The 14,178-nt window shown below is 49.7% G+C and overlaps 1 protein-coding gene across 18 annotated transcripts in view; it reads right to left on the bottom strand.

Annotated features, from left to right (window-relative positions):
• Positions 1 to 14,178, bottom strand: part of VRK3 (VRK serine/threonine kinase 3) — a 70,092-nt gene that overhangs the window by 29,754 nt on the left and 26,160 nt on the right. For 16 of the 18 annotated variants that reach the window (XM_060289701.2, XM_060289703.2, XM_060289704.2 and 13 more), the window contains 3 exons: positions 11,553 to 11,685; positions 10,261 to 10,381; positions 3,762 to 3,820 (listed from right to left, as the gene is read on the bottom strand). In XM_060289701.2, coding sequence (XP_060145684.1) covers positions 3,762 to 3,820; positions 10,261 to 10,381; positions 11,553 to 11,685 — 313 coding nt within the window. Of the gene's footprint in view, positions 1 to 653; positions 803 to 3,761; positions 3,821 to 10,260; positions 10,382 to 11,552; positions 11,686 to 14,178 lie in introns of all 18 variants that reach the window. The other 2 variants (XM_060289714.2, XM_060289720.2) reach the window with 1 other exon arrangement.

Raw genomic sequence — 14,178 nt, 5'->3', positions numbered from 1 at the left:
GAAAAAGGCAAAAGGACCAACACAGCCCCTTTTATAAAGATGTGGAATGTTTTGTCAATGTGTTCGTCCATGTGTTGCACTGTGTGGCTTTTCTACTTCCTGGGCGTTAGCTCCCCTACTTCCCTATGTGTGTGCTTACTGTAGTCAAACATTAGAGTCATCACGCACACACACACACACACACACACACACACACACACACACGAGCAAGGTGAGGCACTGGACACAGAGCCAGGGGTTTTGGTGGGGGACAGATGGGGTTTTTTGGGGGGTGACCCAAAGGAAAGCAGAGACTGCAGGTGGATGGGTAGAGGGATGGAGGGATGAGAAAAGGGACAGAGAAAGACAGAGAGACTGACAACATCTCGGTGCTAACTTCCAGGCCCTGAATCCAGTCACACCTAAAGCTTCCCCCTCGGAATATTCTAGTGACAAGGGCCAATCAATTGCCGTTTTCCTTAAAGCCAGTTTGAGTCGAGTTCCTGCTACTTGTGATGCCCGGGGGCTGGAAGGTTCAAGAATCCTGTGGAAAAAGGCAGCAGCTCACTGGGAAGTTGGCCCCTGGAGTATAAACATCAAATGGCATCGGTGGAAACAGCGGTGGGAGCTGGGGAGAGGGTTAAGCCTCACAAACTCTTCCCACTGGAACGCACCTAGGGTACCACCTGGAGGTCCAAGGGGTCGTAGGCCGACACCCGCAGATCCTGAAGCAGGGCTTTCAGATTGTTCCTCAGGGCGGTGTAGGGCGGCTTCTCCTCGTACTTGAGGGCCATCACCACCTTCAGGTACTTCTGCAGGGTCTCTGTGGTCAAGACACGGGAGGAGCCTGAGAGGGGTACCCAACCCAGAGCCTGAGGGGCTCTGCCTAGAGGGTCTCAGCCGTGGTGCCCATTTGCTCAGTGCTTCCTCTGTGCCCGGCACTGCCACGACCACTTAGATTTGAATTGTTTTTTTGGGAAAACATCAAACATAAGCAACAGGAGAGCGGTACCATGAACGGCAGCGTATCCGTCACCCCGTCTCGTCAGCTGTCAACTCATGCCCATCTTGTTTCATCAAAACCCCTACCCTTCCCCGTCCCGTATTGTTTTAAAGCAAACCCAGGCTGATTATACAATTTTATCTCTGACTATTTGGTGGGTATCTAGATGGGAGCCAGCAAGCTTGTACGCCGGGAATCTCTGTGGCCAGGACCCAGCTCAGCTGTTCTCCCACAAAAGGCCCACGGAAGGCAGGAAGCCGATGGGCGCAGCTGTGCACCAAGACTGCTTTATTTATGGACTCTGCAGCTTGAACGTCAGACAGGTTTCACGTGTCACAAAGTCTTCTTCTCTTGACTTTTTTCCCCAGCCATTTCAAACTGTAAAACAATTCTTAGGGGACTTCCCTTGCAGTCCTGTGGTTATGACTCCGCGCTTCCACTGCAGGGGGCACGGGTTGGATCCCTGGTCAGGGAACTAAGATCCCGCAAGTCAGGGTATGAGGCCAAAAAAACCCCACAAAAACTTAGTTCACTGGCTTACAAAACCAGGCTGGCTGCCCCAGGGACGGAGTTTAAAAGATAGAGGCTGTTTTAAAAGATAAAGCCTTTTTGTTGTTTGTTTTCCCTAAATAGCACAATGCCATTATTACACTTTTTATAAGTGCCAATTATGAAACCAATACAGTAATCATAATAGCTCCCACTTGAGCAATGCCTGTCTCAGGCTGGCCCTGAGCACGTTTAATTAGGGCTGCGGCAGAAGCTAAGGCAGCACCCCTGGGCCCAGCTCTACACTGAATTCTCGGGACAACCCTCGGGAGGTGAGGGCTATCATTGGCCCCATTTTACACGTGGGGAAGCGGAGGCTCAGAGAGGCTGGTAAACCTGGGGCTGAACTTCCTTCTGGCCCCGCCCACCCCAAGCCCGTCCCCACCAGCCCCACTGGCGCCACCAGCTCCACTTCCCCGTGACTGCCTTAGCGTCAGCAGAGCTGCAATAAACTGACCGTGGGGCTCCTTGTCGTTGTTTTTTTTTTTTTTTTTGGTCATGCTGGTGCAGATTGCATAATCTCAGTTCCCCGACCAGGGATTGAACCTGGCCGGGCCCTCGGCAGTAAAAGCCTGGCATCCTAACCACTAGACCACCAGGGAACTGCCAATGGGGCTCATTCTTACGGAGCAAGAGCCCGAGGCTGGAGGGGAAAGTGACTTGAGCAGCACAGACATGATCTGAATCCAGGGATTTCAGGTAATTTAAAAATGAGTCCTGGGCTTCCCTGGTGGCGTAGTGGTTGCGAGTCCGCCTGCCGATGCAAGGGACGCGGGTTCGTGCCCCGGTCCGGGAAGATCCCACATGCTGCGGAGCGGCTGGGCCCGTGAGCCATGGCCACTGAGCCTGCGCGTCCGGAGCCTGTGCTTCGCAACGGAAGAGGCCACAACAGTGAGAGGCCCGCATACCGCAAAAGAGTCCTTACAGACTGGAGCGGATAAACTATCCTTTTCCGGCTGTCTTTCCGCCTCATGTTTAGAGAGCAATGTAGACGTTCTACAGCAGGGACGCTGGAAAAAACCACTCCCCCAAACGAAACAAAAACAGCCTCAGTCTCCAGTAAGAGGGATTGGCTTTAAAAATGACGGTTTACATGAAAAGATGCTCAACAGCGCTAATCATTAGAGAAGTGCAAATCGAAACTACAGTGAGGTTATCACCTCACTCCGGTCAGAATGGCCCTCAGCGAAAAGTCTACAAACCATAAATGCTGGAGAGGGTGTGGAGAAAAGGGAACCCTCCTACACTGTGGGTGGGAAGGTAAAGTGGTGCAGCCACTATGGAGAACAGGACGGAGGTTCCTCAGAAAACTAAAAATAGAGCTACCATATAAACCAGCAATCCCACTTCTGGGCATATAGCCATAGAAACCTCTAATTCATAATCATACACACACCCCAGTATTCATAGCATCACTATTTAAAGGAGGCAAGACAGGGGAGCAACAATGGAATATTACTAAGCCAGAAAGAGAATGAGATAATGCCATTTGCAGCAACATGGATCATCAAGCTAAGTGAAGTAAGCCAGACAGAGAAAGACAAATATCATATGATATTGCTTATATGTGGAATCTAAAAACAAACAAATGAAATTATAAATAAGACAGAAATAGAGATATAATTAGAAATACATTTTATAATATAAAATATAAATATAAGATGTATTTCTAATTATAATCCATTACTCACATACATATATATGAGTATAGATATGTATCACTGAAGATATGGCATTTCCTTAACTTCTGTAAGGCATTCATAGTTTTCTGTTTTTTAATTTTTAAAAATCCTGTTTTTGACCTGTTAAACGGATTTCAGGACTAATGAGTCAGAACTGTAGTTTTAACTGACGTTAAGTGTATTATACCACAATTTTTAAAAAATACCCATAAAATTCTACAAGTATTGACACAGAAATCTCTAAGGTATCACCTTCTTAAATGAAAAAGTAAGTCAGAGACTAATATACGTAATATGATTCCATTAAAAACCCCCACACATTATGTGTGTGTGGTTGCATGTGTGTGTGTGTTGCTGTTATTATTGTTCAGACAGACTTCTGAAATTTGGGGGAAGATTTCTGTTTTTCTACAAGGGGCACAAATACATGTGTGATTTGGAAAACTCAAAGAAGGAAAATAGACTGGTGTAAAGAGAGGCATCCCCGGGATGGGCCTGAGCCCCGGTCCCTCCAAGGCCCCCGCCTGCTCCCTCCCCTTGGGACATACCTGAGGTATTGATCCAGCGACTGCATTGTCTCACGAGGCCTTCTGGGTTGTCAAGAAACCTGAGAGGACAGAGGTACATGTGAAAGGCCTTTTAGGGAAGGAGAGCAACCTTCTGAAACAGGATGTCTGGTAGATGTGCCCTAGTTCTCATTATTCACGGTAGTCAGGCCTTGGACACTGAAGGAGCAAATTCTGAGCCAGGAGTTTACCAGAAGCACAGTTTCCAATCGCAAGATTTTTACCAACTGATCAATGCATCACCTGGTTTTACCTGTGTGCCTAAAGACACCTTATTTAATATAATGTTGATCCATTCACATGGATCTCTGGTCCAACAGCACTGAAGGATGCTCATCTCACACATGTATTTCCTTGCGCTTAGCCCTTCATCACTATGCTTGGGGCCATTTTAAACAGCAAAATCCCCCCCCAAAAGCATAAAAGTGTGGAAAATGTGGCACTAAACAGACCACAGGAAGGACACTTGTGAGCTGAAACAAGAAGGCAGAGTGTCGCCTTGTTCAGCCTCGGCTAGGATCACGTGCATTGGGCAACTCAATTTTCTCCACTCTGCGTGTCTGAGAATGACTTCGAAAGCCATTCAGAGTATTGATTTTGGGGTTACAAATACATTTTAGTGAAGAGGTCAATTCACAAATACAGAATCTGTGAATAATGAGGATCAACTATCTATCTGTCTATCCACACACATATTTGTATACATATACATGTACAAACACACAGACACACACACACCCCCTCTTGGACCACTCAAGAAAAATGAAAGTTGCGGGGGAGGGATAAACTAGGAGGTTGGGATTAACATATACACACTACTATATATAGAATAGATAACCAACAAGGACCTACTGTATAGCACAGGGAACTCTACTCAATATTTTGTAATAATCTATAAGGGAAAAGAATCTGAAATAGAATATATATATGTTCACGTATATATTCATATATATATCCGTATACATATAACTGAATTACTGTGCTGTATAATGAAACTAACATGCTGGGGAACTTCCTGGTGGCACAGCGGTTAAGAACCCGCCTGCCAATGCAGGAGACACGGGTTCGAGCCCCGGTCCGGGAAGATCTCACATGCTGTGGAGCAACTAAGCCCGTGCGCCACAACTATTGAGCCTGCGCTCTAGAGCCTGTGAGCCACGACAGCTGAGCCCTCGTGCCACAACTACTGAAGCCCGCACACCTAGAGCCCGTGCTCCGCAACAAGAGAAGCCACCGCAATGAGAAGCCCGCACACCGCAACGAGGAGTAGCCCTGCTCTCCGCAACTAGAGAAAGCCCGCATGCGGCCACAAAGACCCAATGCAGTCAAAAATAAATAAATAAAATAAATTTATTAAAAAAAAAAAAAACTAACATGCTATTGTAAACCTACCTCAATTAAAAAAAAAAAAAAAGCAAGAAAGAGAAATGAAAGTTCATCCACTTCCTTGGCTCCATCCTCAGAGTCCTGGCCTCCTGTATCCTCCTCTGGCCTGGACCACCGGGCTGGCTCCCCACTGTCCACCCAGGCATGGGGTGCTGTCCTCCCCTTCCCTGCCCCACAGCCCACAAGTCCCCAAGCCCCACCCCCCTGCTCCCTAGCACTCTCTGCCCCATCCCCCGCTCTGTCCATGGCTCTAAGCCCAGCTCAGGCCTCACCCTTTCTCCCTGGACCCCAGCCTCCTCCCCAGCTTTCCATGCACCCCCCCCCACAGCCCCAGAGAGTCTTTCTATGCCCAGAGTGGACTCTGCCCCTCCCTGCTCGCAGCCCTCCTGTGGTTCCCCAGTGCCCTGTTGGGAAACCTCTGGCAGCAAAGCCACCAGCCCCTGTGGCTTTGCCTCCCTGGCTTCCTCTCCCTCCATCTCATACTCCAGTCACACCAAACTCCTCCTAGCCCAACCAGGTCACACATCCACCCACATCCCCTGGCCTCTGTACATACTGCTCCTCTGCCTTTGGCAGCCTTTCCCCACCTTGACCCCCAGTGAGTGGCTGCTCTCCCTTCTGGACATGGCTTGAGGGCTGGTACCCTGGAAGCTTCCCCTGGACCCCTGCAGGTTGAGGAAACAGATCCCTGCCGAGCGTCTGCACACCCTGCGCATAGGTCCACGGGTCTCCTACAGCAACTCTCATATGTGCACAAGAAGGGCTGGGTCTGACCCTTGTCTCTCCCCAGCAGCTTCAGGATGTATGTGGTAAATGATTGAGCGAGCGAGTGATGGCAGAAACGGGCTGTGCCAGCCTCAGGACACTGTAAATTGTGTGAGCAATTCTCCCATCACAGGCTGTCACTGTGTTCGCGGGACCTCCCCGCCCAGTGGCAGCCTTGAGAGCAGGGACCAACTCCGACCGGAGTCTGTGCTTTCCCTGCTGGGGGCCTTGCACAACAGAAAGCCATGGGGAATCAAATTGCCTCTCCTCTTTCTTTTATTCATTAATTCTGTCATGAACTAGAACTTTCAAAAAAATGAATACATATTTGCTGAGTTAATGGAAAAAAGCCACGCACACCAGTAAGACGTCGGAGAGGACAGGTTAGGGCTCCGGAAAACGTGCATGTGTCAACACTGCCCCCTTGTGGGCCCTTTGGTTACTGCCTCAAGTCAACCGACAGAGGCTGGGTTGGGGGTGTTTAGAATGAGTCCCACATCACCACTGATGCTCCCTGTGGAGTATCTTCATGTTCCCCGCCCTCCCTCTGTGATCGTGGCTGGGATCTGGGGTTCTGGAATCTTACTTATTCTGAAGTCATTGATATGAAAGTGACTACTAAGACCTATTTTATTTACTCTGCGTCCGACTTGGCAAGGGCGGAGTCTCTTAGTGAAGCATGTCACAGTCACATTTGTTTAACTCCTGTGAAGGGGAAGGTGGGAGAGCGGTGAAAAGGGAGATACGACTGTTCTTAGGAGTTAGAGGCGGTAGGGGGAGGGAGGATCCAACCCAGTGGAGCCTCAGGAAGCAGGTTCAGAACGCACGAATGAACGAACAGAGAGTTCACACACGTGACATGCTGTCTACCCAGAAATCTTGCCTCCCCTTTGTCTGCCTGGGAAACTCCTCGGCAGACCGGGTCAGGCGTCTCTTGGGTAAGGGCTCCCAGGGGCCCGAGGCCAGGTCACGTGCCTCCCCTCTGCTCCCAAAATGCCCCGGGGCTGCCTCCACCCTCACAGGCACCAATCACTTCCTGCCTGCGTGTCTCCTCCCGGCCTGGGAACCTCCAAGACTGGGGCTGCCTCTGCCTGACCCGTGTGCCCACACGGAAGCCCAGGCCTGGGTGTGAAGAAGGTTCACGCCTTCTTTCCTTAGTCGTTCATCCATCCTGCAACTATCTCATGAGCACCCACAACGTGCCAAGCGCTGTACTGCGAACAACACAGTGACGAGAGAGCTGACGCGGTCCCTGCCTTCAGAGAAATCCGACTAAAGGGGGCACTGTGGAGGAGTCCGCTACCTGGCGCCCAGTGTCACTTCTCCCCTGTGACGGCAGAATCCCAGGGGTCGGCAGCCACAGGCTGGAGACATTTCCCAGCCCCCACTGCAGCTTGGGGTGGCCACGTGACCAAGAGACATGTCATTTCTGGTCCTGCCCTCTAAAAGCAACGGGTGTCAGTGGCACTAGAGCTCGCACCCAGTATGAGGGGGGCCGAGGTACCCCACAACCCTTGGTCTCCTACCTTGGGGCTGTTAGTGAGAAGGAACTAAAGATCTATCTCGTTTGGGCCACAGTCTTTCGGGGTCTCCTCGTAAGGGCAACCTCGTCACTGACACAGCAGAACGCTTCAAGGAGCAGCTCACAAACTTCAGCCTCACTCAACCGCTTTAGCGGCTGGGCTGTGGGCTCCGACTACCTGTGCTGCTAATTCTGTGACTCATTTTCACCTGGCTTCAATGCAAAAATGGAAAACTACTGGAAAACCAGAAAATAAGTGCAGAAAGAAACGAAGAAAGCAGGGAAATGGGCTCATGTTCTGGCAGGTTCTGATGCAGAGGAAACCTGGGAGCTGAAGGCTGCTCTCTTTCTCTGTCTCTTCGTCCTTCAGCAGAGATGTTGGGGCATATTAGCACCGAAGTGGGACCTCCTACTTGCCTCACTGCCTTTCTGGAGGTGATTCATCTGTCACCACTGCCATGAGACCTGCCCTGGCCTTTAAATCTAAAAGAGCAAGCATGCCCACACCCTGACAGCCCCCCTGATGGCTACCCAGGGTTCCGACCTGATGGCCACCCAGGGTTCCGACCTGATGGCCCCCACCGTCTGACCTCTGCCATGCTGTGTGTTTCACTGTCTCTGTACTGTCTATCTCCCCCATTAGAATGTGAGTTCCCTGAAGGCAGGGATGTTTGTCCTTAGTTACTCCTGTATCCCCAGGCCCTGGAATAGAGCCTGGTGCATGGGAGGTGCTCACTGAGTATTTGGTGAGTGGAGGATGGTAACAACCAAACACCACCAATCCACGTGCGATGGGCCTCCCATACTTGGGAGACACCAGCTTCCAGGTGAAAGGGCCTCCTCTGGAGTCAAATGGCCTGGGAGCAACTCTAATCAGCTGTGTGACCTGGGCTGATTACCGAAGCTCTCTGTGCTTTCAGATCACGAGAGCACTTACCTCAGAGCTGCTCTGAGGACGACACAGGGGAGCATTGGGCGCACTGCCCGGCACAGGAAAGTATACAATAAATGTCAGCCTTGAACAGGTCATTACGGGCAGGCCAATGTGACAGGCGTCCCTTCCTCTGAGCGTGAACAAGCAGGAGACCTGATGCAGTGGGGGCGAGGGAAGGGCTCCCCGGGGACTGACGACTAAGCTGAAACCTGAAGGAGGGTGAGATTTGGGGCATGGCATCTGGGTGTGCGTTCGATCAGCATAAATCAAACATAACACATTTCAAACACAACATATTTTTCAAGGACACAGCTACACCTAAAATTAATTGAGGAGAAGCACTGCGCTTCTTTAACAATGTAAAGTTTAAAAAATATAGCAGTGAGTGAAAGAAAGAAAGAGAATAAAGTTTAGAGCACAGTACCATTTATGCAAGTTAAATACACTCATCATATGTTGTTTAAGGACACAGACGTGTCTATACAAACTTATTTGAAAGCAGTAGTCAGAAGCAGTAAACTTGATGCACGTGTAATGATGCGGTTAAAGTGTTGAGTGAAAAAAGCCAGAAACAGGTGAGATTCAGAACAGAATACCATTTATGCAAGTCAAATACACACAGTGCCACCACTGTCATGCAAGTTTAAGGATACAAGTACATTTACGCAAGCATATCGGTAGGACATATATTCATCAAGTATGTGTGTCCACAGTTGAGAGAAGGAAGTTGGGGGATAATAAAGGGGGCAAAATAAAATGAGACAGAGGCTCAACAGGAACCAACAACACAGCATGCTGAGAACTGAAAAGTACGACAGACTCAATGCTGTTCACTAGAGAGTTTTCCCTCTTCCCACTCTGCACACTTTTCCTGGATAATCTCTCATCCTCTCCCAGGGCTTCTGCTGACAATTCCTGAGACACTGCTGGGGTCTAAGGCTCCGTTTGGACTTCATTCCTGCACTTCAGATGGGAGAGCCAACCGTCTCCTGGATGGCCCCTCCTGGATGACTCCTCTTGGGGCAACTCTCCTGCCCCAAGCCTATACCAGATCTTGAATCCCAATGTGTGGACCTGCAGAGCTTCCCTGCATCTAGCCGTCTACTGTCCTTGGTGCTGAAGACCAAAGCCCCTGTGTTGCTTCCCTCTGAGCCCAGCTGCCCTCTGTCCTTGGTGCTGAACCGCGCACTCAGCAGCACCTCCCTGGGCACCGAGGTGCCCTCTGTCCTTGGTGCTGAGACCTCCCTTGGCACCGAGGTGCCCTCTGTCCTTGGTGCTGACCGCGCACTCAGCAGCACCTCCCTTGGCACCGAGGTGCCCTCTGTCCTTGGTGCTGAGCATCTAACACAGAACCAGCAGGACCCGGCGCTTTTACATGTAGAGGTGAGGGAAGCATGTAAGAGGCCAGTGCTGCCAGATGCCGAGGCAGGGCCCAGGCCAAAGTGTTCAGGTTGCCTGTGGGTCCCCGTGGGAGCGAATGACTCATGGTGTCCTGTACGCTGTGAGCATTTTCTACAGGCCAGGCTCTGTGCTGAGTGCTGCGTACCTGACTCCCCCGAATCCTTCCACAGCCCCCTGAGGTGGGTGCTAACAGGATCCCACCTGATGGAGGACACTGAGGCTTGTGGAGGTTAAGCTGCTCACCCGACACCCTGCAGCAGTGGGGCTGGAGTCTGACCCCAGGCAGTGTGGTTCCAGAGCCCACGCGCCTGTCTGCTGTGATGGACGGCAGAGCAGATTCCCGAGAACTGCAGAGGCCTTGACTCTGCCAGATGCTGCCTCCCCCTCTTTTCTGTTCCCTATTGGGTTCTGAGCTTCAGTCCCCCCTGCAGGGGTGCTGGGCAGTGATGGGCTCTGCTGACCCCCAGACTCACTTCTGTTTCAGCTTCATGATATCCTCGGTGTTGGGAAGGCAGTTCGTCCATGGCAGGGTCCCATAGAGCCACTTCAGCAGACAGTAGCCCAGGGTCTGGAGGTCACCGCGGCGGGAGGGTCCTGGGGAGGGAGGAGAGGAGGTGGCGGCTCAGTCCAGATGTCCTGCTCACTGACACGCCCCCCCCTTCCTTTCTCTCACGGACTCAAGCATGGGCTCACACACTCAGCCACCCAAACATACAGGATCTCGTCTGTTCATTCACTTCTCACTCACCTACTCTCAGTCCCTCATGGGTCTCTCGATCACTCATTCACTCCCTCAGCCATCCCTCCATCCCCGCTTTCACTAGCTCACTCCCTCATCTACTTGTCTTTCATTCATGCACCTATTTATTCAATGAGTCCTTCCCACATTCTTAAAACACAGATAAGAGTTTGGTAGGGTCCCAGCCCTTGACAGTCCAGTGGAAAGACAGTTATAGCGTGGGATCATCTGGGTTATAGAGGAGACAGAACAGCGCATGAGGGAACGCAGAAGGATGGGCACTGAACTCAGCCTCCCTCAGTAGGGGAGGGCAAAGGAGACAGCAGGGTTTGATTTTTCTTCTGCTTCCTGAACCACATGATGTAGACAACACTCCACATAAGCATTCAACGAACACTGAGAGTTGACTCTGCCAGACCTTCGCCCTCTGGTGCTGGAGGCACAGGCACCATCGCTTCCCTGGGGGAGCTTAGTGTAGTGGGAGGATGCAGGCAGGCACATGGATGGTCATATCAAGGGGTTTGGGAAGGAGAGGCCGAGACCTCCTCAAGGAATCTTCTTCTCAAAGTGCTCTCTTCTCTCCCCATACACCTTCCTTGGATAATTTCATTCCCATCCCTGGGCTTCAACTGACAACTCCTGAGATACTGCTGACATCTGAGTCTCCATCCAGACCTCGCTCCTGTGCTGCTGACGTGGACAGCCAACTGCTTACTCAACAGCCCCTCCTAGATGACTCCTGGGCAACTCTCACGTTCCAAGTCTACAGAGATCCTGAACGTGAACCTCTGGAGCCGCAGGGCTTCCTTGCAGTCAACTGCTCACTGCCCTTGGCGCTGGACTACTGCCCCACAATGCCCTCATGTGTGTGGGCGCTATCCATGGTCCTGAATCCCTACTGTGGCTCCCTGGCTCAGTCTGACTCCTGTGTTTGGCCATCTGCTGTCCGTGGCTGTGAAAACCTACAACTGCCCTTGTCCGAGAAGCATGTCTCCATGGTCCCGAATCCCTTCTCTGGCCTCTTACCACATCCCTTGTGCAGGTCCATGCTAATGAACTCAAGGTCCCCCTCATGTGGAGTCCTGCTGCCTTCGTTGTACTCCACGTGTCTGCCACCTGGCGAATAGCGGAAGGTGAAGCCGTAGCCTGCCAGGGTCACCTGTGTGGACGTGGGGAGAAGCCATACAGTTTGAAGGTTAGGAGCTTGGATTCTGGAGTCAGAGATTTCAATCGTGGGTGCAATTTGAAACATAATGCCAAACAGTACACAAGGGTGTGAAAAAACACAAACCAACTGTCCCCATCACTGCTCAGCCCCCCTAAACCCACTGTCCAGAAGTAACCATTAATATAGATTCTTATGTGTTATTTCAAATCATTTTCTTTCGATAATCAGTAAACACATGTGGTCCGGGAGGGGGCTCTAGTTTCCCACACGTGGATCACACTCTACCTCCTGCTGGACACACAGCTTACTGCACTTCAACAGTGTATTAACTCTAGAGCCAGACAGACCAGGTTCCAATGCCAGCTTGGCCCTTTAGTGGCCATACAACTTTGGGCAAATTATGAAACTTCTCTGTGCTTTGATTCCTCCATTTGTAAAATGAAGATATGACAGTCCTCACCTTGCAGGGCTGTTAGGAGGCTTAACTGAGTTTAAAACAAAAAGCCCTTATCTACTAGACACACAAAGTTAGCCACATCAGCTTTTTAATGGCTGCATTTAAAAAAAATTTAATTAATTAATTAATTAATGTCTGTGTTGGGTCTTCGTTGCTGCGCGCGGGCTTTCTCTAGTTGTGGCGAGCGGGGGCTACTCTTCACTGCAGCGCACGGCTTCTCATTGCAGTGGCTTGTCTTGTTGCAGAGCACGGGCTCTAGGCACGCAGGCTCAGTAGTTGTGGCGCACGGGCTTAATTGCTCCACAGCATGTGGGATCTTCCTGGACCAGGGCTCAAACCCATGTCCCCTGCATTGGCAGGTGGATTCTTAACCACTGCGCCACCAGGGAAGTCCCTAATGGCTGCATCTTATTCTGCCGAATGGAGAGTAGACAACTGTTGGCTTTGTCCATGTGAGACCTACATCTTTTTCTTCTGGTCACAGTTTGTGATGGTTAACTTTATGTGTCAGCCTGACTGGGCCACAGGGTACCCAGACATGTAGCCAAAGGTTATTCTGGGTGTGTCTGTGAGGGTGTATCTGGATGAGATGAATATTTAAATCAGTAGGCTGAATAAAACAGACTGCCCTCTCTAGTGTGCACGGGCCTCACCCAATCAGTTGAATAGAACACAAAGGCTGAGTGAAAGGGAATGAATGCCTCCTGCCCGACCACATGAGCCGAACATCAGCCTTTTCTTGCCTTTAGATTTGAACAGAAATATTGGTTCTTCTTGGGTCTCGGGCCTGCCAGCTTTCAGACTGGAAATCACACGATCACCTCTTCTAGTTTCCAGGCCTTTGGATCTGATGAGACACATTATCAGCTCTTCTGGTCTCCAGGCTGCCGACTGCAGATCGAGGTCCCTAGATCAGCTTCCATAATTGTTTGAGGCAGCTCCTTATAATCAATCTCTTTCTCTCTCTCCCTTATATACATACGCACACACACACACATACACATTCTATTGGTTCTGTTTCTTTAGAGAGCTCTGACTAATATGGTTCCAGGGTTTTTCTCTGGGATCACCCCTCTCCAATTCTCAGTCCATGTGTCTGAGGTGGGGCTCACCTGATCTATTTCCACTGGGGTTGCTAAACTGAGGGGATTTGAGCCTCATTTGCTGGTGGTTATTTTGTCACCACAGGGAAGACAGTTTGCCTGATTATGAGCAATGCAAACACAAGAAGAGCCCAGAAATGGAAGAGCCAGCTTCCCAATGACTGGGTCTGAGTCCTTAGATTCAGCCATGCTTGAAGCCAGTGAAGTCCTAGATTTTTCCACTCCATGGAGCAATAAATTGCACTTGGCCCTTTTTAAACTTTTTTTCCTTTTTCTTTTTTGCTTAAGGCATGTTAAATTGGGTTTCTGTCATTAGCAGGAGTAATTAGAATTTACTTTAAAATACTAATTAGTACTCTACTGGGAGTATATATTTGAGGTTTTCCAATTTTACTGTCACAATCGATGTTGTCAGGAACATTTTGTACATGTATCTTCAAATATATGGATAAGATACGTTCCTAAAAGAGGACCCGGTGGATCAAAAAACATATGCATTTGAATTTTGACTGCTATATTCAAATTACCTTCCAAAAAGGTTGCCCATTTCATACTTCCAATAGTATGTAAAGAATTCCTAGTTCCTTACATCCTTATCAGCAGGAGATATTATTTTTCTTTTTAATTTTGTCCACCCAAAGGGTAAAAATAGTGTATTTTAAGAGTAATTGCTATGACTATTAGGGAGGTTAAGCATCTTTTCATACATTTAACTAACCTGTGGATTTCTTTTTCTATGAACTGCTTTTCCTATCCTTTGTCTATTTTTCTACTAAGTCACTCATCTCTTCTTATTTATTTGAAGGAACTCTTTATACATGATGGATAGCAATTCTTTGTGTGCAATAAGCATTGTGAAATAAACGCAGGTTTTGAGACAGGTGAGATCCTGAGCCCAGAGAGCCCCCAGGATGGAGGAGGACC

The sequence above is a fragment of the Globicephala melas genome, chromosome 19 (genome assembly GCF_963455315.2).
Source record: "Globicephala melas chromosome 19, mGloMel1.2, whole genome shotgun sequence".
Taxonomy (NCBI): Eukaryota; Metazoa; Chordata; class Mammalia; order Artiodactyla; family Delphinidae; genus Globicephala; species Globicephala melas.
Note: the sequence above shows the minus strand (reverse complement) of the source record. Positions and strands in the feature narration are given on the sequence as shown.